General features: G+C 37.4%; 1 protein-coding gene across 5 annotated transcripts; it reads left to right on the plus strand.

Annotated features, from left to right (window-relative positions):
* The first annotated feature begins 82 nt into the window (after positions 1-82).
* LOC131074330 (protein LATE ELONGATED HYPOCOTYL) lies at positions 83-16,140 on the plus strand. 5 transcript variants are annotated; one of them, XM_058010921.2, is made up of 9 exons: positions 85-758; positions 868-1,077; positions 1,332-1,622; positions 2,509-2,649; positions 4,157-4,268; positions 4,469-4,530; positions 12,323-12,541; positions 12,771-14,702; positions 14,944-16,140. In XM_058010921.2, the coding sequence occupies exons 3-9, from the start codon at positions 1,590-1,592 to the stop codon at positions 15,517-15,519; spliced, it is 3,075 nt and encodes a 1,024-aa protein (XP_057866904.2). In that variant the 5' UTR covers positions 85-758; positions 868-1,077; positions 1,332-1,589; the 3' UTR covers positions 15,520-16,140. The 5 variants fall into 5 exon arrangements, with proteins under 5 accessions (XP_057866906.2, XP_057866907.2, XP_057866904.2 ...); XM_058010920.2 differs by having other exon boundaries at positions 901-1,077; XM_058010922.2 differs by lacking the exon at positions 868-1,077.
* The last annotated feature ends 7,592 nt before the right edge of the window (positions 16,141-23,732 follow it).

Below are 23,732 nucleotides of genomic sequence, written 5' to 3' on the forward strand. Positions count from 1 at the left end.
AAAATAGAGGCCATTAAAAAGCAAGCTGTTGCAGATCTTCGACACGTGTACAGGCGCCCCGTCGTTGCTAGCCACAAGATTAAAATTTGTTGAATTTTATAAATTGCGACAAAAAAACTCATGGCCAGGCTTTTCCGCTTTCATTCTCTCTCCTCGCTTACGTAAAAGACGAGATAAAGAAATGAGCAGGCCGTATCGGAAATGATCCAAAGAAAATCGGGGCTTTTGTGTAAAAGAAAGAGGGAGAGATAAAGAAACAGAAAAAAATTAACAACAAAGGGGGCTCGGCTGCAGCCTCCTGTGAGTACCCTCGCGTGTTGTTGAAGGAAAATTTGAGGTTTGGAGAGGGGGGGAAGTGGAGATTTTTCGCCACTGGAGGCTGGTGCGTTGTGTGTAGATGTCGGTGGAGTTTCGCGCGGCCTGATTTGGTGGAGTTTGAGCTGCATTTTGAAGATTTGTGTCAGAGTTGCTGTCTTGGAGATTTTTCTCTGTGCAGTGGGAGGAATGATGCTGGACATGATAGCTGGTGTATTTTTCTGTTCGATTTGGTGAGGTTTGAGCTGTATTTCGGCGATTTTTGTGGATGTTACTTTGGTGGAGAAAATTTTCGTTTACAGGGACTGTGATGGTCTTAAAGATGGCGCTGGTGTTTTTTGCGGCTCGATTTGGTGAGGCCTGAGCTGTGTTTCTGGTGTTTGTCGCGAAGTTGAGTTTTGGAGAGTTTTTGCGGTTGAAATGAAGTGAAATCGCTTTGCCAAGTGAGTTGGAGCTCCTCGAGGCAAATTTTGTAGTATTACTTATTGATTTTATTAAATTTCTCGTTTTGCAGAAATTTTCACTTTGTCTTTTGCATTGGAGCATGTTTAGGCAAATTATGCATCTCTTTTTGTGTGGTATTAGTGGGGAAATCTGTGCTTTGAGAGGTCGGCGATGGTCTCTGAGCAGCTTTTTCTCCTGATTGTGAGCATTTTCCTCAAAAAATGGCCCTCTCACGGTTCGATTTTTTCTTGTGATGATGAAATCTTTCAAATTTGAGTCAAGATAGTTCTGAGCCAGATCGAGGGACTTTGCATACAGGCAACCTGCTGAAACTCTGTTTTATTTGTATTTCAAATTTTCGTATTGTATTTGGAGAGGTTAAGAACGTTCCCTCTCCTATTCGGAGCATCGGATTTAGCAAAGCTGGCGGCTTTTTTGCTGATTACTGATTTTGACCTCTAAAAAATTTTTTCATTTACCTTTACTTGGCAATTTTTTTAACTCATGACCACGCGGAGGATAGTTAAGATCATTTTTTCTTATGTTGGTTCGCTGCTTCCTGTTCGTTTTAGGCCTTGCTGCTTTTGATTCTGTTTATTCGCAAGTGGAAGACTGTGGAGCTTGCCTAGCGCTTGTTTCTCCTTTGGACATCTTAAAATAAAGCTGCCTGGGCGTTTAAAGCATGATAGGGGATGCTATGTGCCAGTGCAGAATCCATTACCAGGCAACAAATTGACAGTTAATTTTATCTTTTCTCTGGATCTTGATAGCGTTGTTGTCATTATTTCGAAGAAGGGAGAATATCTTTTGCCTCACTGTACACATCCTTGATGGCTTCTTTTGCTGCAGTAGCGGCTCCACAGGTATTTTGGCTCTTTTTTTCTGTATAAATAGACCTGATTTTCTCTGTCGAAGCTTTTTCAACTGCAAAGTCTGTTTAAATCAACGTTCTGTTTAGAGATTTTAGATTTTTTCTTGTTTCATCTCCGAAAAAACGTTCTAGTAATTTTTTTGTTCACTGCAAATTATTTTAAGTTACTTTTCTGTCTATTTTTTATATTTTTTATCTCTGTTTCCTCTCCACAGTGAGGTTTTGACAAAGCTTTTTCACAGGCAAACTCTGTTCAATTGATATTTCTGTTTAAGAACTTTTGATTGTTTTCTTGTCCCATCTCCAAAATAAGATTTTGTTAAAGCTGTTTTTATTTGTAATCTCGTATGGATTCAATTGTAGTTCGAGTAATTTAGATTTTTTCTTGTTTTCTCTCCAAAGCAAGGATTTGGAATGCTTTTTCATGGCAGAAACTACAAACTCTGTTTCAATCAATTTCTGTTTGAAGATGCAATATTTTTTTGGTTCTAATGTCCTCTCCATAACAAATTATTGGCAAACCTTTTTCGTTTGCCAACTCTGTTCAAATCAATTTTCTGTTTGAAGATTTTAGATTTTCAGTGTGCAAGGCTTTTGTGATGAATCATTTGGCTAAAGTTGTGCTCATGATGTGTTGCTTCCAACTCCTCTAATTCACACTATTCCTATTTAAACCAACAAATTTTCTTTATAAATATACACACGTTGCATAAAAGTACCTTGTTTCCAGTTAAATTTGGAAATAATTTTCACCAATGTAATGAGATTCTAGAGTTTTTAGATTATTCTTTGTTCCAGATTTTTTTTTTCTCTTCACAGGTTGTGATCCTGTTTGTATCGTTTATGGGTAATAGAAAACCATTTTATTTTTTTCATAGGAGGAAGGGGGTAAGGGCCTTGCGGATTGGCAACAAGGTCTTCACAACAATGTTGTTCATTATTCAGAAACAAGCAAATCTCAGTCCGCTCATTTCCAGAATGACGAGATTTCTTCATCAGGAGATGAACTTATGACCAAGGTAAGATCTTGTTTTGTTTTTTCTGGTTATAAAATTGCCTTTTTTTTGAAGTAAAAACTACATAGTGATGTGCATGCTTCTTTCTGAAAATAAACGCATGCAAGACCTCCGACACTATTTGTGGATCCAGAATTATTTTGAGTGAAATGATACAGATTTCGAGATTGAATTTTAATTTTCTTAACTTGATTTAACTCTTAAAATCAAATCTGTTCAAATTGTTTCCAGTTTAAAAAATATTTAGCAGTAATTCAACTCATCTGAAAATTTTTCAACTTTTAATAGAAAAGTAGATAGATGGTTTTAAAAGCTGTAAGGTTCTGTTAAAGCTAATAAACCATTTCGAAAATTAGTACCGATGTTCTAGGTAAAATACCATTTAGAAAAGTAGATAGATGGTTTTTACAATAAGTGTCTGTGCAGCTTGATTTATTTATTAAAGTAATCATGAATGATTTAACAATAAAGTCTGTATTTCATTCTGAAGTAAATTTCATATATTTAAGTTTCTATTGCTAAATTTAAGTTTGATTATAACCTGACAAAAAAAAAATCAAGATTGATGATTTGAATATTGATTTTGTAGGTTTGATGTTTTCAAAATATCATATCATGAATTATACTATGTGAAATCAATTTTTTCATGGTCCTTGCTAATCTCAAGTTTTACAACATATTCAAATGTGTCTAGATTTTGACTACTCTACTTATTTACATTTAGGTGGTGTTTTTGTAGTATGTCAAATTTTAGGATGTTTTTCCAGGATTCAACTGCATAGTTTTTAGTCAATATCTATCATGCTTATGCAAGATGGGTTTTTATGAACCACTACTCATGAAATACAGGTTGATAAAGATTAATTCAAAACCATGCAGCAGAATCCTGATAAAACATCACATATCTTCTTCTTATATGTGTGTGCTGTTGTTTGTTTTATGTGGAAATAGGTAATGATTTTCACAATTGGAAATTTCACTCTATTATTGTTTTGTTCTTGTGCCCACAAATTAGGATTTTCTAAATTTAAAACATTTTTTTACCCTTTTACACTTTCATTTCTCTTGTTTTTATGCAATACCCATGGCATATTCCTGATTCTAACCATATCAGTAAATGTCATGAGTAGTCCAAGTCAAAGCATTGGCTACAAGAGGAGATGAAAACCATTTTTCTGATCATATTCATCTGTGTTATCAAATTTGTCCTCTTATTTAAATGATTCATCTCCAATTTAGTAAAATTCCTTATTTTTAGCTGTTTGCTTATGTATATTTTTGGTTTACTTTCATTCTCTTCTTTATAACACTGTATTTGTACCATACTTTGGAATCGATATGTGCATATTGAATACGCTTTGATTCCAAATCCTTAGGGGCTCTTTCAACGAAGCGCAAGTTGGTTTCAACAATTTTTATCAGTAACCATATTTATAAGACATGATTAAACTGTGGGAATGGATATGTTAAACAACATTTTTGAAAGTTAAACGATCTTTGTGGCTGACAGGTTAGAAAACCCTATACCATAACCAAGCAAAGAGAAAGATGGACAGAAGAAGAGCATCAGAAGTTTTTGGAAGCATTGAAGATGCATGGTCGAGCATGGCGACGAATTGAAGGTGAATACTTCTATGCATGAGTTTTCTACTTTTATATGTACATGTTTTTATAGGAAAAGGCATTTTCATGCATGTTCCATGCACTTTGATGTTTGAACTAAGACCATTTTACTATTTCTCACAGAAGTTCGATTTTTTTGACTGACACTGTCTCATAATACTGTGTAATGTCTTACTCATTTCATTTGAATTGTTTATAGAGCACATTGGTAGCAAGACTGCCGTCCAGATTCGAAGCCATGCACAGAAGTTCTTCTCTAAGGTCCCTACCCTTTTCTACCATCAGTTATACATGGTGCTATGCAATTATCATCTTAATAAATTGTTCTCAAGCTTGTGCATCACAAACTTACACAATAAGGGAGTTGATTGTGCTTGAACAGGAAATTTGTAAATTTTGTATATAATTTGGTGAATAATAGATAATTTCTCAATAAAGTTAAAAGAACTCTGGATGGATTGTTATAATTTATTAATTTAACCATCATCAAATGTCCAAATATCCTCTTTTTTATAAACTTGTTAGCTTGATGTTCGGTATTAGACTGTTGAGAGAGCAACCATATAAATCTTCAAGAGGTTTGTTTTAATATTTTTCATGTTTCTGGCTTATGTATAGATTCAAGAAACCTAGAAGGAGGGTGATCTTTACTTAAGCTCAGAAACTAGGATCTGAGTTGTGGCCTGATTTATATCAGAGCTAGTTCATCCACATGAGTTTTTTTTAATTGATTGTGCATGTGTTATTAATGATTTATAGATAATTGAATTTTTGCAAAAGCTGTGAATAATCAGTAGTGATATCTGTTCCAATACCAGCAATTAATCCCCACTTTTACTGATATACAGGAATAATCATGTACTAATGAAAGAAGACTGAACATTTCATCTCTTTCATTTTGCTGCTTGATGGAAATGAAAAATGATAAGTGATGGTCTTATTGTTTCAACTTTTACACAACTTGATTCTTTGCATTTAGCTTATTTTGAGGACAATTAACTGACTGTTGATGTTTTCTAGTTTCATCTGAAACATTTTTTAGAACTTGTAAATATTCTTAAACTTGATTAAACGTGTAGATGGATTGTTTGTTAATTTTAGCAATCATATTAGCAGTATAGAACAGAAAATCAGAATGCAAAGTAATTCATATGCATAACACACGTACCCTGGGAAAACCTCCCTCTTGGAGGAAAAACCCAGCAACCAAAGATCTCAGATCTGATTAGATTAATGTCAGAAGATAATCAAATACAAATTCGCCCACCTAGGGCATGACAGAATTGACTTATCTGAATCACAAGTTCTGATTTGAACTTGACTGAATCTCCAATCAGATGTAGGGCAGACCTTAGGGCAGATCAGTCTGATATAGTTCGCACAGCAAGAGGATAGCTTCTTGGATCAGAAGTCTGCCGATTTACAAGAATGTGAATTCACTGTCACTTAGAATGTGTTAGCTGACTCTTGGAGAATATTCGCTGACTTCAACATTGAATTCGTTGGCAGAGTGGTATTCGCTGATCAAGTGCACATTATTGTCTATAAAATGGATTACAATCCATTGATTATATAGGAGGTACAAGCATTATATCTTGCCTTAGTCGGCTAAGGACTTTGGCGCCAAAATATAATGCTTTTAGTTTAAGTTACATGAATGGTTTCATGATTCCACACGTTACATTTGTGTTTGCCCTTTGAGTGTTTTATGTGCCTAGGTGGGACCAATCTCCAATGGTCACAAGTTACATTATGGGGTCAGACCCATTTATAACCACAAGTTACATAGGTTAGGACCTAACCAATAACCCTTTACAAATTACACAATAAATTTTAAGGCTGAAGGCCACATCTAAAATTTACCAAGCTAGGTAGGCCCAATCAAGGGATACGACCTAGCTACATTTTCAACACTCCCTCTTAGCTTGGGAGGATCCCTTTGATTAATCAAGTTACATCGTGACCATGCTTCATGGACTCTTTCCACCATGCATTCTCATAGAAGATGAATTCAATATACATCATGTACTTCTTCCATGATATTCATCATGCATACCTGCAAGAAATGAATACACAAATACACATCATGAACTTCTTTCATGATATCCATCATGCACATCCGCAGAGGATGGATTCAAAGAATACAGTCATGGATTCCTTCCATGATATCCATTATGCACACCTGCAATAATTAATACTCAAAGATACATATAACCATACAACATAAATCATGCACAACCGCAAAGGATACATAAGCTTCTTCACAGAGAAGGACAACTTGTCACCTTGCACACCGCAGAGGGTGAACTCACCTTGCACTCCGCAGAGGGTGAGAAATAACCGCCACCTTGCACTCCGCAGAGGGTGGACTCACCTTGCACTCCGTAGAGGGTGAGAGAGAATTGCCACCTTGCACTCCGCAGAGGGTGGACTCACCTTGCACTCCACAGAGGGTGAGCGAGCACTGCCACCTTGCACTCCACAGAGGGTGGATGATACACCCAGTGTATCATGGTTAGTATCATCATAAAAAAAAACATTTTGCAATAGACAAGGAATATTAGATATATATTATCAATTCCAAAAGGAAATAACTTTGCTATAATCAAGTAGAGATCATACATTAGACATATTCTTATTAAATCCATCATTAGAGCTGAAACACAAAGTTTAGAAAACCAGCAATAAGATTTACTGAAATAAGGTATTTTGACAGTATCATGAGACTCCCTCTAAAACCCTATCTAGATGATAAATCCACAACAAATTTCCTGACTTAAAGTTGGAATCAATCTAAAATAGAATTTATCAATTTGTATCCTTAATAAAGAGAAGGTTTGAAAGTTTGAGTAGACTTTCAAATCTAGATCCGATGGCATGAGCTGAAGTGGGCCTTCTTGGATCATGCTTGAGGACCTGAAAATTTTCCTTCTAGAACAGCTGTAAGGGTTAGTTTCCAATACATCATTACTGAAATAAAACAACAAGATCAGAAGTTTTAACTTAGGAATGGATCACAAACCAATAGATCAAAAGAGGAAATCTTCACGATTGTGGGGATTTGATACTTCATTTATGTTTGCATCTTCTTGTTTGTCCTAAATTTGACAGTCCCTTGCAAAGTGGCCAAGTTTGTTGCATCGGAAGCATCGGATGTGAGATAAGTCTCTTGGTCTCTTCCTTGAATGAGGGGTAGAAGAGCTGAAATCTCTATTTCTCTTGAGATCATTCTTCTTCCAATGGCTGCCTTCCTTCTTAGCCAAGAGGACCTCACTTTCATCCTCAGGTTCTTTAGCATTCTTGCCAACATATTCAGCAAGATCATTCAATGCCATCATTTTCCTGACCTTCCAAGAGGAGTAATTTGTGAAACCTTCCAACCTATCTTCAGCCCTGATATAAGAAGCCATGAGGACTAAACCTTTCAACAACAGGTTAGATATGAGCACAAATCTGATCACAACCTCTATACGAACCTAGAGCTCTGATACCATGTTAATTTTAGCAATCAGATTAGTAGTATAGAACAGAAAATCAGAATGCAAAGTAATTCATATGCATAACACACATGTACCCTGGGAAAACCTCCCTCTTGGAGGAAAAACCCAGCAACCAAAGATCTCAGATCTGATTAGATTAATGTCAGAAGATAATCAAATACAAATTCGCCCACCTAGGGCATGACAGAATTGACTTATCTGAATCACAAGTTCTGATTTGAACTTGACTGAATCTCCAATCAGATGTAGGGCAGACCTTAGGGCAGATCAGTCTGATATAGTTCACACAGCAAGAGGATAGCTTCTTGGATCAGAAGTCTGCCGATTTACAAGAATGTGAATTCGCTGTCACTCAGAATGTGTTAGCTGACTCTTGGAGAATATTCGCTGACTTCAACATTGAATTTGCTGGCAGAGTGGTATTCGCTGATCAAGTGCACATTATTGTCTATAAAATGGATTACAATCCATTGATTATATAGGAGGTACAAGCATTATATCCTGCCTTAGTCAGCTAAGGACTTTGGTGCCAAAATATAATGCTTTTAGTTTAAGTTACATGAATGGGTCCATGCTTCCACACGTTACATTTGTGTTTGCCCTTTGAGTGTTTTATGTGCCTAGGCGGGACCAATCTCCAATGGTCACAAGTTACATTATGGGGTCAGACCTATTTATAACCACAAGTTACATAGGTTAGGACCTAACCAATAACCTTTTACAAATTACACAATAAATTTTAAGGCCGAAGGCCACATCTAAAATTTACCAAGCTAGGTCCGCCCAATCAAGGGATACGACCTAGCTACATTTTCAACTTCTATCAACTTTGTAAAAACCAATTTCCAAATTACTTGTCAAACCGCCTTTATGAAAATTCACAATCCATTGGAAGTTGATTCTGTTGATGATTTGCAGTGGAAGTTTAAGTATCATCACGATTTTGTTGGTCTTTAATTGAAAACCATAGATGCTATATTGTGCTTTACACAGTGGTTTCAATCTAAAATTGAAGTAATATGAACACCTGTACCGATATATTAATTTCTAAGCAAGCAACTTTTCCTATAAGCTATACTTATTACTGCGTAAATAATTCTCCACAATTTTTAGCCACTATTTTTTAAACTTATTTTTATTTGTATCCAGAGAAAGCTATATTTAGGAGTCCTTTGTGATCCTACAAACCACCTATTCATGCAAATGCAGTGGACTACAAAGATGAGTCCTTTGTGATCCTACAAACCACCTATTCATGCAATTGCAGTGGACTACAAAGATGGGTGATCTTTATTAATTCTTAGATCGTTGTCAACCTCTAAGTTTATGCCAAATTTTAAGAAATTAAGTGTAAACTTTGAGACTTTATGCATGTCTTTTCAGCCCCTGATTGATCAGAGTAATTAACTGAGAATGTCATTTCAATGGTTTCTTGTCTTAAAACTGTTTGACTCGAATGCCATTTCTGTCCAGTATTATTATTATAATGTTTTCTATATATATATAGTTTGTGATGGTTCATGTTCTAGATATTCCTGTAAAGCTCTTCATTGTTGATACTGTGAGTGTGAACAAAGTTCATGATGAGTTTAGTCATATGCATTGCATATCAGGTAAGAATCTCTAATAAATGGACTGACATTACCCAAGCATGCAAAAGCTCACAGTTCCAGACTTTTGACATTAGAAATATGAACTCCTTTTCTGAATTTAAGAGTTTCTTCCTGTTATCTTCTGCTTGTGGAAGTGATAATTGGCTGGAATTCATCTTTTACTATGAACATAACATGTTCTCAGGTAATACTGATTTTTAATTGTGATATGTATATAGGCAGGCATTTAGGGAATGCATCTGGATTCTATTTTGGGGGTTTTTGCTGTTCTAGCAGTATATGAGGCGATAATCAAGCCAAATGATGCCGATTATGTATAGAAAATCTGGTCTTATTTGTTAAGAAAGAAAAGATGTCAGCTTCCTCATCAATTTATGTCCTTTCATGTTTTTGTTTTGGCAGACCACAATATATTGTACCTACTCCTCTCGTGGATCATTGCTGGCTGAGAAATATATTCTTTGATGCTTCCTGACTATCCTTTGTATTCTGTCAAGTTTCTTCTGGTATCTGACATGAACATGTAAGAACATAACTTGGTCACGTGTCATAGAATACGCTTCTGAGAATTCTGACATTACCTAAGTAATTAGTTTTTCGATATTTGCTGAATGAACTTATATGTCAAATAAGTAAAAATGTGTAAAATGAATAGCAAAATCAATATTCGCTATTTGTATTGCATACCTGCACTCTAAAGAGGTCAAAGTTTACATCAAATACAATGGAAGCTTCAAAGTAGTCTCGACATTGATGATATATGACTGCTTCCCCAAGAATTTAGACTTGCAGTCACTTCAACAATCAAAATATTCTTCATTGTATAGTTTATCAATGAATTTTTCAAGCTTTTCATGATTTCTTCTACCTTATCCATCCATTAGTAATCGAGAAATGATATATTCTGCAGTTATTTTGTTCTCAAATTTATGATTAGGAAGTCAAACCGCCAAAAACCCTAGGTCACTTTCATTCAAAATTGTGTTTTTGCAAGGTCAAGTTCATGCCAGTATTCTATTATTCAATCACTAAATTCTCTTTATGCATGGGGAATCTTTAGCCTTTAACTTGAGCTCAACTATGCTTTGTGTGCTATAAATTCATAGAAAAAAAAAAACCAACCAATGTTACTGGACTAAAATTTGCATAGGATTGGTTATTTCTCAAATTCTTCTCAATGAATATTCTTTAAGTGAATTCTTCTTAACTGACTGGAAAAGTAAACCTGAACAACTTGTAATTCTAAGAATGGAAAAGTAAACCTGAACAACTTGTAATTCTAAGAATGTAAACATTTTTAGAATATTACAACAAAATATATCGAGCATCCTCATTGATGCAATGCAATTGCAAAATCAATGTTTAATGTTTATAGCAACATCATCTTTTGTTGAATGCTTTGAGAAACACACCTTGGAGAGGATGAATCTCCTTGTGCAAATTGTCCTTCAACTTCAAAATGTTCTGTCATTCTCTTGGGACTTGCTCTTGCCCTCATGCTGATTGTTTCACAAATCTTTCAGATGAACCACACTATGGCCAGAATGGATCCTTAGTGGATGATCTGAAATTTGATCAACTTAAACAGTGAGCCAAGGCTGTTTCTGCCAGAGTTACAATTCAATGGGAGCACTAAACAGCAGCTTTTGAAGTCCTGCCAAAGACCTAAGAGGCTGGACAGTTTACTCAATCAATGCTGCTTCAATTCAAACTCATCAAACTGCTATTCATAAATGTGCTTAATTCTTTTGTAATTATTAGTGGTGAATACATCTATATTCTATGTAATGATATTCTGTATCTGTGAAGCGTGAATCTCTGTGCTGGATGATACTTTTGTTCTGTGTACTTCAGTAAGTGAATATTGAAGACTTTTTTTAATGGATAAACTATTGAATTTTATATTGTTTTTTTAACTAGTTAGAGTACAAACGTCACTAGTCCTTCCAAAGAAATTCACAGTTGCTAGCATCATTTATTTAAAGCTGCTATAATGAAGTAAGTCTTGCTTCAAAAAATAGGAAAAAATTGATGAATTTTATTTGAAAGCATGGTCTTATATATTTAGCTGTGTGCAGTATGCTTTGGATTATCAAAGTAATGGGTGCCATGAAATGCTAAAAATTGAAAGGATTAACCAGAAAAAGGTCTTGAAAAATGCATTTAAATATAAATTTCAGTTCGATTTTGTAGGGATAGGCTGCAGATATGAATGCTAACATCTAATTTTAAGCTTAAAACAATCATGCAACTGGTTCTTCTTTGTGAGAAACTTGCTTAATGCCCATGAGCTCAAGTCACAGATGATACTTGATGGGGGGCCAGGGGATAAGATTAAGTTGGTCGATTCTAAGACTTCAGAACTATACCTCGATTTCATATTTGCAGTTTCCACTAATGGTCATCAATTCCCATTCTTAAAGTATTCATAAAAGATGTACCAATTATTTTAGTCAAAAGTAGAAGTCTCCTACAGAACATCCCAACAATTAACATTTCTCATGTTTGAAACTGTCTTAGAAGAAAGAAGCGTAAATCATAAGAGAAGTCCTTCCAATACAAACTCATCATTTTATCATATGACATAGATACAGTCAACTGCATATGATTTTAACTAGTTACATTTACTGCTTAATGATGACTTGTTTATTTATATAAGATCAATCATGGGTGTCACAAGGGCATTTTCTGGTCTCTGGAATTTTATAGATGAGGTTGTCTACTTCAAAATTTCCATTTATATAACTTATGCCTGAAGAAGGCTATTTTATGTCTGAATGAGTAATGCCATTCTCCTTATGCCTTTAATATTTATTTTCAACTCATATTCAGTGGAAATAGTGGATGTGAGTTGTGATGTATGTGATAAAAGGAATTTTATTTCTTACATATATTTCATAAGCCCTTAAGAATGTTAGCATTTCTTGACACATTTTGCAGTTGGAACGGGAAGCTTCAGCGAGAGGTGCAACTGTAAGCAAAGCACAGGATATCAGCATTCCTCCCCCACGACCTAAAAGGAAGCCAAGTCATCCATATCCTCGCAAGGCAGGCAGTATCATTCAAAGTGGCTCATCAGCAAATGAAGAGGAGAATAGGCTTTCTTCTACTTCTGATAAATTATCAGTAGGACTTAACCTATGTGGAACAACTCGCAAGGTACATGATCGAACTATGTAGAATTTAATATTTTTGGAATTGTTTCTGATCTTATGAACAACCTTGTGTCAGTTATTTTAGCACCTCATCAGTAGCTATTCATTGATTAGGCAACTTGTGGTCCTTTTCCCATATGGGTCCTCGAGTATTGCCATATGATATTTTTCAGTCTTTTCACTCATGCAATGATATCAAGAGGCCTCATTTTATTTTTTTGGTGGATTTTCAGAATGCAGCATTTGCTCCATACAATGCAAGGCCAAGTCCACTTCAAAGAAAGGGAAATATTAATATGCAGGACACAAAAATGGATTCTTCGAGTACAAATAGTTCTCCATCAAGCCTCAAGCTGTTTGGCCAGACTGTTGTAGTTCCAATTAATGAGTCAGGTTTAGATGCTAATGCTAATGGAGTTTTTTGTGAATTTAGCTCCCTTAAGCAAGAGATTACCCCATTTGAGGGTCAAAGTACCGAGTATTCAAAGCTGGAAAAAGGTAGAGCATCTCCACAAACATGCAATCTGAAGTCTCAAACAAAACTAGTGAAGTCTGGAAATGCCTCGATAGTAACATCCAATTTCCCTTCCATAGAATCTGGTGCCAGTCCCCAGGAAGGTAGTGGCGAGTCCAATACAAATTCACCATGCTTGGAAAATCATACGGGCCAGCAAGATTCAGATGAACAGTTGTCAAGTGAACTGGACAACAGCTCAAACTATCTTTCTAGAAAACTTCAATCTTCTGTCCCTGTGCCAGGTTATCCAAGGCATGTCCCAGTACAGCATGTTGAGACGGGCAACCCTGATAATGTTCACGACTCCATCAAATGCAAACCAAATGCATCTTCTCTGGCTCATGAATTTGCAGCAATGAGTATGCTGAATACCAATGGTTCATCACCCAACTTGACTGGGCAGATGCAGACTGACATTCAAAATCCCTTACAAGCTAACTTTTTGCTTCCTTTTCCTGGTATGCCAGGTCCATTCAATCCAGCATACAACAATTTTGAAAGTTTTGGATGTGTCCCTGGATTCATTGCTCCTGGATCTGCTCCAAATGGTCCACTCCCACCATGGCATCATCCCCCATCAGCAGCCCTGCATCACCCAGCATATGCTGCTGCAACACTGGCAGCTGCCAGATATTGGCCTGGGTTGGTGTCAGGAGTCTCTAGTGCAACAATGGGAGATCCACAGCTTTCAAGTTCAGGGATGAATGCGCATGCTCTTTGTGACGAGACAAGTGCAGCGGCAGCAGTTACAGCAGCAACAGTTGCGGCTGCATCAGCCTGGTGGACCTTACATGGTGCCATTCCGCCTCCTTTTCTCCATCCTGGTATATATGCTCCTTTTGTAGCAGCGATGGCTGCAGAAGCTGCTGCTGTTGCAGCTGCAGCAGCAGCTTCAGGAAATTCTTCACCTGGATGCAAGAATGAAACCGTAACAGAAGCAAGAAAGCAAGACCAAATTGCTACAATGAAAGGAGGAGACAAGATGCTAGATTCAATGCCCAACAATCCTTGTTCTAAAACTGAGAGAAAAGTATCCATGCAGCAGTTGGATGCTGGCAATACAGGTTTGTCGTGTCCCAAGTCCGGACGCATGGATAGTTTGCCGCAAAATTCACCATCGGGATCAGAGCAGAATGCAGTTAGCTGTATGGAAGAATCATGTGATGCAGAAATGCATAGAGAAAAGCAAACTTTTAACCTCGAAGAAAAGGATCATATTGCGCACTGTACTAACTCACCTGTAGGAGAAAATACAACAAACAAGAAGTTTGTAAAAGAAAGGTCATCAAGTGGTTCAAATACTCCTTCAAGTGCAGAGCCTGAAACAGATGCCTGTTTGGAGGCTAACATCGAAATGGTCAAAGGAAATAATGAAGGGGACTTTGAATTAAATGGGGCTGGAAATTGCACTTCCGAAGCAGGAATAGAAGATACATTGACAAAGGTTGGAGGTTGCACCTACCCTCAAATTCTGGGCAAGACTGAAAAAGAGAGAAACAATTCACTAACAGTGCAGGATGAGAAAATGGATGATATTAAAAAACATATTCCCAAAGAAAGATACCAGAGTCATGGAGGAGACACAGCAAGTCGTCGATCCAAGTCAGGAGCTCATCTCAGTGATACATGGAAAGAAGTTTCTGAAGAGGTGGTTCTCCTTAATGCAGCATTATTTTTATAACAAATTTGAAATAATCTGTAGGCTTTACTTGAAACAACTGTCCTCTAGAGTCTATTTTTAATTGTTTTGCAGATTTAAGATGTATTTAAGGCTTTGAGTGAATCATTTATTCACATTTCAACTAGACTTATTGGAGTAATATTTATTATAATGCTTTTCTGTGTTTGTTTGCTCACTACAAGCGTTTTCTTTGGTATTTGGTTTCCAGGGCCGCATTGCATTCCGAGCTTTGTTTTCCCGAGACATTTTACCTCAGAGCTTTTCCCCTCCTCAAAGTACCAGGCTGCAAGACAAAATTCCAAAATCTGGTGAGGAATCTTTGTGCACTATTACAAAGCAAAATGCAATTACATCATCTCCAGATGGAACGCAGATTGATAACCAAAGTATCTTGTTAAATGAGAGCCAAGTAAACAATTCTGATACCCAGGCAAAAGATGATAATGCTCAAGAAATGCCTTCAAACACTGTTGCTTCACTTGCTCGAGAAACGAAGTTACAGGACTCAGAAGCTACAGTCAGCGACCAGTCATTAGAAGAATGTGGGAACTGCGGAAGAAGCTCATCGCCAAATGAAAATGCAGCTGTTGATATGCAACCGACTAAATCATCGGTTCTCTCAAGTTTTGGAAATTTCAGGTCTGGTCGAGGTTTTGTACCATACCAGCGGTGTTCCATTGAAGCAAAGAAGAGTAGGTTACATGCACGGCCTGCACAAAACAGTCTAGAAGGCGTAAGAGAACAAAAAAGAATTTGCCTGGAGCAAGAAGTGAAACAGAGGTAGGTGAATATAAATTCTCTTTAGTGGCTTGCTTAAAAATATCCGTTGGGTTGAAGTAGGTGCCCTTGAGAATTTAGCCTGCTTGGAATAAATGCGTATCCATCCCCAACTATTATTCTGGAGGTTGTAGAGATTTAACGCGTGCAGCAAGCAGGACACACCTTTCTGTTGTCCCATTTTCTCAATCTCCAGCTGTACACAATTTGTCAGCATCTGATCAGTGACCAAGCTCCAGCATGCCATTGTAATTGGTTGGCAATGGATATTGTGTCACTTGTAAAGGCTTGAACTTTGCAAGCTCATTTCAATATGTATTTCAAGCCCAGCCTGGGTACGTATATCACAGGGCATGGAAAATATACAGGAAGCCATGACGCCAAGAAATACAAGTATCAAATTTAAAGTGGAGATCAAGCTGTAAGGGGATAGGAATTTTGTATGAATTGTCAAGACTGGTGGATTCATTAATTTTTATATGGAAATCAAAGTGTATATGTAGAGAGGTCATGGGCACGAGCAATTCCCTATAAATGACATCATCCTTTCGCAAATACAAGGATGACGTGTTTCTGTAATTGTACAAGTAAAACATTTCCATGATATACATTTTTGAATTTCCTGTAATGTTGCATTTTGGTTATGTTCCCATTTAGCTGATAGGCTATTATAGGTTTAGGTGGGGAACCCACTTGATTTGTCTGACGCCAGAATCTTTTCCTGCCGGATTCTGGTGAACAACCAATATTCCCGTTTAAAATCAAACTCCCAAATCTGGTAGACAATTAATATGATCGACTGTTTGAGGGTTTCTTTTTTTCCCATGACTCTGAGAGCTGCAAGCTGTCTGAGGGAAAGAATGCTACCTAGCAGTTCGTGAATGTGGTGGGTATCAGCACAAGCTTGTAGAGTTCGAGAGCGTTCATTGCAGTTTCACATAATAAATGATGGTGTGAGTAATGAAACCCGCCTGCCAGAGCCGCCCATGGATGGCATCTGCATGCTCCTTGAGCGTGGTCTCTCCAACCAATGCCGCCGCCCTCCATTTTTCCCAGTCGCCTCCCTGTGCCTGAAAGCAGAAAAGAACCAAAAAGATAATTGGGGCAATGCATAGAAAATAATTGTCCAACTAAGTTTAATAAAATGCATTATATATATATGTTTATGTTTGACTGAGATTGTATTAATTATGGATAGACAATCTAGGGTTGAGGAAAAGAATAAATAAAGATGTCAAAGAAATAAAAATAAAACAAAAGGGATTACGGGAAGAGTAGTCACAGTTTCAATAGCAGTCATAGTGAAAACATTATTAATAAATTTGTTTTGTATCAATAGCGATCATTTTTTGTTCATAAGTGGCTCATTTGTGCACCACTATTGGAACATTTGTGCAAAACTACTGGGACATTTGTCCACAAGTATGGCGATTTTGAGTGGACGGTTACTGGAACATCTTTAGTTAGGTATCGGGCGACACTTTGAAATGTGTATTTTTTGACCTTTGTGCGCATAACTATTTCCACAACGTGCATCATTGCTACCCAAAAGCCATATCAATAGTTTTAAGCAGTTAAGTCGCATACAAAGACAACCCAAAAAAAAAATTCAAAATCCGATGTATTGTTTAGGATCTGTGGGTGTGCGAAGTTAGGTATGATGGTGTGCGAAGTTAGGTATGATGGCTACTGGTGCTCTTCCCCTAACAAAAACTTAAAAAAAGAAAAGAAATCACGTGAGCTTATTAGTATTGCACATGTGACGAAGCATACACTTGCACCTAGTTGTAAATATCATATATCTATGTATAGCAAAGTAAATGAAAAAAAAACAGTTCTTTTTGCCTTAGAAAAAACGATGTTAAATAAAGTCATCCTTCTGGTCAAATAGACATTTTATTTGGTATTATAGGGGATAAGGCTTGATATGTGCGCACCCTATGTTGACGGGTCCATGTGGATTGCTACGTGGATCCTTAACCCAATTTTTTCTTTGGCTCACACAGGAAGACTACTTTTTATTAATAAAAAAATGTTTTTGGGTCATTTGGATGTCATTTGCCATGTGTATGTTGGTGTATGGTTCAAGGTGTCCATTTTTTTGCCAAATTGGTGCAGTGATTGAAACGTGGTTGGGTCCACACCTACTAGGTGCATGGCGCAACATTTGAAGTGGACAATGTGGTCACATGGGAGACCTCCAACTTACCACACTATATATTCAACATGCTCGCATTTAACTCATGTAGTTACACTACACTCTGCCACCTTCCCAGATTTATTGTGCATCCCTTCCCCTTACTTCCACCTTACATCACACAAATCTTGAGCTATTTAGCATTCATTTCACTTGCATTTTCTCCTAAAAATCTAACATTGTTTTTCCTTCGTTGCCGCCTTTTTTGGAGTCTTCGATACGTTAGGGTCCCAAGCGTATTTGCTTGTTGTCTTTGCAACTTTGTTCATCTTCCACAACATGCTCACAACCGACACCAGTCTCCCTTTGACTTTAGCAATGGCTACACCTTGGTTCGCGGAGACAACCGCTCCGTTTCGTCATCTGCAGTTAAATGCCAACGGTTTAAACCTATCCCATTGCATTTAGTTCCCTTCTCGATGATTATCTTTTGGAATTTCAGTACTAACATTTGCTTCTCTTTTTGGTGGTTATTGTTTCAATTTTTAGTGGTTGCATTCACTTCCTTCTTATTGGTATTGTTTCGAAGTTCAATTTGAAGATTTAAAATGCTTTGAGGCTTGGTTTCTGCTTGGTTTTTTTGAAGTAGCCTTTACTTCCCACCTTGCACCCTTGCAGGTTTGGACCCGCATGTCATTTTGGTATCGACCACACGTAAGAAAATGCCTTGACCATTTCTCGTTCGACCCAAGAGAGTTTCAACACTCATAAAGGCCATCAATTCACTTATTTGTTTGGTTGTTCTTGTTTTCTGAAAGATTTTTTTGGTTAATCTTTGGATTGCTTGATGCTTGATTGTTAGGGTTTCTACGGTGGCTTTAGATGTTTATTCTAGAGTTAATGATATGGGTGTTTATGAACACTACAAAATCCGTGTTTATAAACACATTACATTATTAAGGAAATATTTGATCTTCTATTGAGTTATCACTATCAATACATTTTGGATTTATGTGGCAAAATTTGTTGAAATGAGTTTATTATTAAATTAAATGTATTGGGCTTTTTTTACGATTGCTTACATAATTACCAAAACCAACAATATTGTAACTTTTCATACAGATGTTAATTATAATGTTGTTGCTTTTGGTAATTATATATGTTAAACTTGGCAATTATGTAAGTTCGTATGTGAGTCTATATGAGTTAACTGTTCAAGAATGGTGGTGTAAATTATGTCTCATAATTACACTTAAGCTAACTTAGGATAATGCATTCATTGTAGTTGGCATATGAGACACTTAGGGAAGTGTACATCTAGGGAAGATGGTTGTAGGAGAAATTCCACCTTTTGTGGAGATATCTTATTGTCACATTCCACCTTCGATGGGTGATCCACCTATAGTGGAATATTCTATTATTTCACCTACCTACCCCAACTTACCCTTGTATCTCATTGGGCCACATACCATAATTGTGTGCTCTTATTCCTCTATGGTCTTGTCTTTATAAGCAAATTCATCTCCATTGTATGGTTTATCTAGTTGATCATTTTTTACATCTTGATGAGAATATAGTTTGTTCTTGTCTATCTTTTTCTCTCGTGTTGTGTTATTCATTGGGTTCTATATCTTGGTTATTATTGGCAAATTCTTACATGGTATTAGAGTCATTGGGTAGTCATTTTGGAGAGATCTTGGTGCATTTGAGATTCAAAGAAGAGTCAATTGGGAGTGTCCTACACCAAATTTGACATCACCATTGATTCTGGAAGGCTGTTTCCATAAATTGACTATAAATTTGCCTATATTCGACAAAAGTCATTCTGGGGCATTAGGGAATTTTTTTTGCCTCTTAGACAGTATGGTACAAATTTAAAAAAAAAAAAAAAATCTGTGAAATTTTTAAATGCTCATATTTTATTTTGCAATTTTTAATATATTACATTGTAAAAAAAAAAAATCAATTTTTTGTTTTGGGGGTCCTGTGACACACCTCCATGTACCTTCTTCATGCAGTACTTTGCAGGTTTTGGTCGTCACCCATACTTGCCCTTGTTCTTCTTGCATCGGTCTCTACTTCTTGGTTGCTGCTACATTGCTTGCCGATATCTACTTCCTGACCATCCATTGGCTTTTGCCTTCCCATCGCCCCGACTCGCTTTGCTTCTTGCTGCAACACCTACGCTACTCCTACCGACATTTTTCACCACCTTCGCACCCTTGCTCAATGTTGCAACTACCCGTGTCTCTTGCTACCTTTGCGCCCTTGCTCACTACTTTGATTGCTCGTCTCTCAATACCTTCATGCCACCCTTGAGCCACCTTTGGGCCGTTGCCAGCTTCGACCGTCATGCGGCCTATTTTTTACACTGGAAGTGCCACATGGCACAGTTTGATTCGTTGCCTTTTGCCTAGTTAGAGCACAATCATCAATCCATACGCTTTGTCATCGACCACGTCAATGCCCAGTAGGCGCTGTGTCAACATGCCACGTAACCAGTCCATACTGCCACATGGCTGCCCAATCATCCTTCCATGTCATCAACTGTACAATGCACAATCAACATTCCATACCTACCACATTGGATAAGTATGATCTAGTCAGCAATGACACACCATCATCCATATGGACATGTCTGTAGCCCAGTTAGCTTGCCACACAAGTAGTCCGTACTACCACGCTAGCTGCCACCTCGGTGACTGTACACTGCAACGTCAACAGTCCATATAATACAGACTGCCACACATGATTTTCTATGATGGTCATACAATCATCAAATTTAAGCCCATCATTTGTTGACATCAGTACTACATCAACAACTTTTTGAAATTTTTTGACCCCTTACCATTTGAGTTTTTCGTTTTTGCAGTCCAACTTCGAAGGCTCATAACTTGGTCATTTTGAGGCTTTTTTCAGTGCATTTTTTTTATTTGGGCTAATTTTTCATGTTCTCCACAATGGTGTGGTTAGTTTTTGCTTTTGGTGCACAATTTTTTTTATTTTAATTTTTTAGTTTTTCACAATTGTACCTATCCAATTATCGATTTTGCAACTTCTCGAGCTCCATTAAGGCTCATACAAGCTCCTTTTTAGGTGTCGTTTTTTTGAAAGTGCATAATTTTTCGTCTACTTTCATGTGGTGCTCTCAAATTTTCACCATTTTGAGTAGAGATATCGCTTTCAAATTTGGTCTTTTTTGGCCTTCCAAATCATCATTTTGTGGGGGGGGGGGGGAGGGGTGTTCTTTGATTGAGTGAATTTGGGGGGGTGTCTTGTGTGATTGTGCCTCTCTATCTTTTTCACTTTCATTTTGTTGCTATGGGTTCTCCTAAATTTCAACTTCTAACTCCACATAATCATGCATGATGGAAAATTAAAGCATGGAGTAAATAATGGAAAAATGACCCATTCATTACATAAATGGAACAATAACAACACCAATGGATCCTAAAGTTGATCCATATACTCAATTGGAATGCATCACTAAAAATTCTATGGCTCTTGGAATTTTGAGAAAGTATGTATAAAATGACCTCATCTTTCACATTGAGAAATGCATTACAGTTAAAGAGGCTTGGGATATATATGGCAAATTGTATGGTCAATTTGATCTTAGATTAGGGGTTACAAACTTGACAATGAACTCACAATATTGGATCCCAAGGATTTTGATATGATCCAAGATTATGTCATCAAAGCAACTAAGCTAAGAGAAAAGCTTAAGTATTGTGGTATTGACAAGAAGGATGCACAATTGGTTTTGTTAGACAAGCTTCCATGAGAGTATGCAGCCTTTGTTTCTAGCTTCCACACCCATCGGTTTACTTCAGGTGCCTCATTCACTCCACCATCATTTGATGCATTCACGAAGATGTTGATACTTGAGCAACCAAAGTTGATCAAAATGGGGATTCTCAAGTCTTCAAAGTCAAAAGCTTTGGTGGCCAAGGGAATCAAAGGAATAAAAGAAAAGGCAAGAACCAAAAGCAGATTAAGCCAAAGCCATAACAAGATAGAGCACACTCATCCTCTCCACAATAAGGCAATTCTTCATCCTTTTCTAAGAAGGGAAATACACCTACGAAGGAGAGACCAACTTGTTCATATTGCAAGAAATTTGGTCATGATGAGCATCATTGCTACTCAAAGCAAATTGATGAGTTGACAAACATCATAAAGAAGAACAACGCCAATTTGCCATCCACCTACAAGAAGGAATCATCTCCTCCACTTCTTCACAATCAAAGGGAAAAGGGCAAGCATTTGTGGCTAAAACAAGTTCCTCACAACAGTGGATACTTGACTTGGGCGCTTCACATCACATGGGTTCTACAAAGGAGTAGTTTTCCTCATTGGAACCATCTCAGGCACCTCACATTTTCATTGTTGATGATACACAAGTGGAAGTTGAAGGGAAGGGATCAGTTGCCATGGATGATGGAACTTTGAGAATGTTCTCTATGTTCCTAACTTGACCACCAACCTCCTTTCTATCTACCAAATCACCCACTATGAAAATGGGAAGAAAGTTGAGTTTACACCTGATTCAGTTGTGGCAAAAGAGCTTGAGAATGATGCCTTGGTAGCAATGGGACAAACCAATCACAACTCATGACTTTATTCATTCTCCCACTTTGTTCTTTGATCTCCTTCTATGGCCTTGCTCACTCATTCAAATTCAAAAAGTAAGCTATGACATGAGTGGTTTGGTCACCTTAACTATTGCTATCTTCAACAAGTTATCTCTAAGGACATGGCCATAGGTCTACCTCAAATCAATTTTTTTGAGGGTGTATGTTTAGGGTGTTCAGTGGGCAAGCATCTCGAAGAGAAGTTTGATAAGGGGAAATCTTGGAGAGCTTTGGAAGTTCTTCAATTGGTTCACACCAATATGGCAGGGAGATTTCTAGTGCGTTCATTTAGCAAGGCCCACTATGTCCCCACTTTCATTGATGACTACTCCCACTTCACTTGGGTCTACTTTCTTGTTCACAAGAGCGAAGTGTTTAACGAATTTCTAGCCTTCAAGCCTCATGTTGAGAAGCAATTAGGAACAATAGTGAAGATTCTTTGCATAGACAATGGAAGGGAATATGTGAATAATAGACTAAAGGAATTTTGTACTCTTGAGGGGATTGATCTTCAACACTCAATTGCCTACACTCCACAATAGAATGGTGTTGCAGAAAGGAAGAATAGACCCCTTAAGGAGATGGCTAGCTGCATGATTCATGCTCATTCTCTTGGTCCAACTTTTTGAGCAAAAGCTATCAATTATGCCACACACATCCAAAATCGGGTTCCCCGCAAGGCTTTGAAGGGCATCAATCCTTTTGAGGTTTGGTGTGGGAGAAAGCCAATTGTGAGCCATTTCAGAGTCTTTGAGTGTCCAACATGGGTTCACATTCCTCCACAGAAAGTTAAGGCATTGGTACCTCAAAGTAGGCCTTGCATATTTGTTGGATATCCAAAGGGTGTTAAGGCATATTGACTTATGGATCCAAAGAGACATGAGGTATTCATTGAGAGGAGTGTTCACTTTGATGAAAGCTCACCTAGCTTGGCCTCTCGTCCTCCTCCTCCCTCTATTGTGGATAGTGATGAAAATGATTCAAATGATGATTCTCCCTTAACTCTGACTCGCAGGGTCATCCCTCTGCAAGGTTCACTTGCAGTTGAGGAAGCTTGTCCTTCATCTCCTCCAAGACCTTGTTGGGTTCGAAAAAATCTTAAGTCAATGGGTTCTCTTTTTGGGGATCTTGCAGACTTTCAAAGGACCCGGTCATAGCATCAGGAGATTCCACATGCTTACATTGCTATTGCTTTTGATCCATGTAACTTTTAGTGAGCATCAGGAGTTCCCAAGTGGGAATTAGCCATGGAGGAAGAGTATAGTTCCTTGATGAGGAACAATATTTGGGAGTTTAGTCCCTCTCCCTAAGGGGAGAGATATGGTTCGATGTAAGTGGATCTATCAAACTAAATTTGCAATGGATGGTAGTGTAGATAAGTTTGATGGTTCGATGAAAGTGGACCTATCAAGCTAAGTTTGCAATGGATGGTAGTGTAGATAAGTTTAA

The sequence above is a fragment of the Cryptomeria japonica genome, chromosome 8 (assembly GCF_030272615.1).
Source record: "Cryptomeria japonica chromosome 8, Sugi_1.0, whole genome shotgun sequence".
Lineage (NCBI taxonomy): Eukaryota > Viridiplantae > Streptophyta > Pinopsida > Cupressales > Cupressaceae > Cryptomeria > Cryptomeria japonica.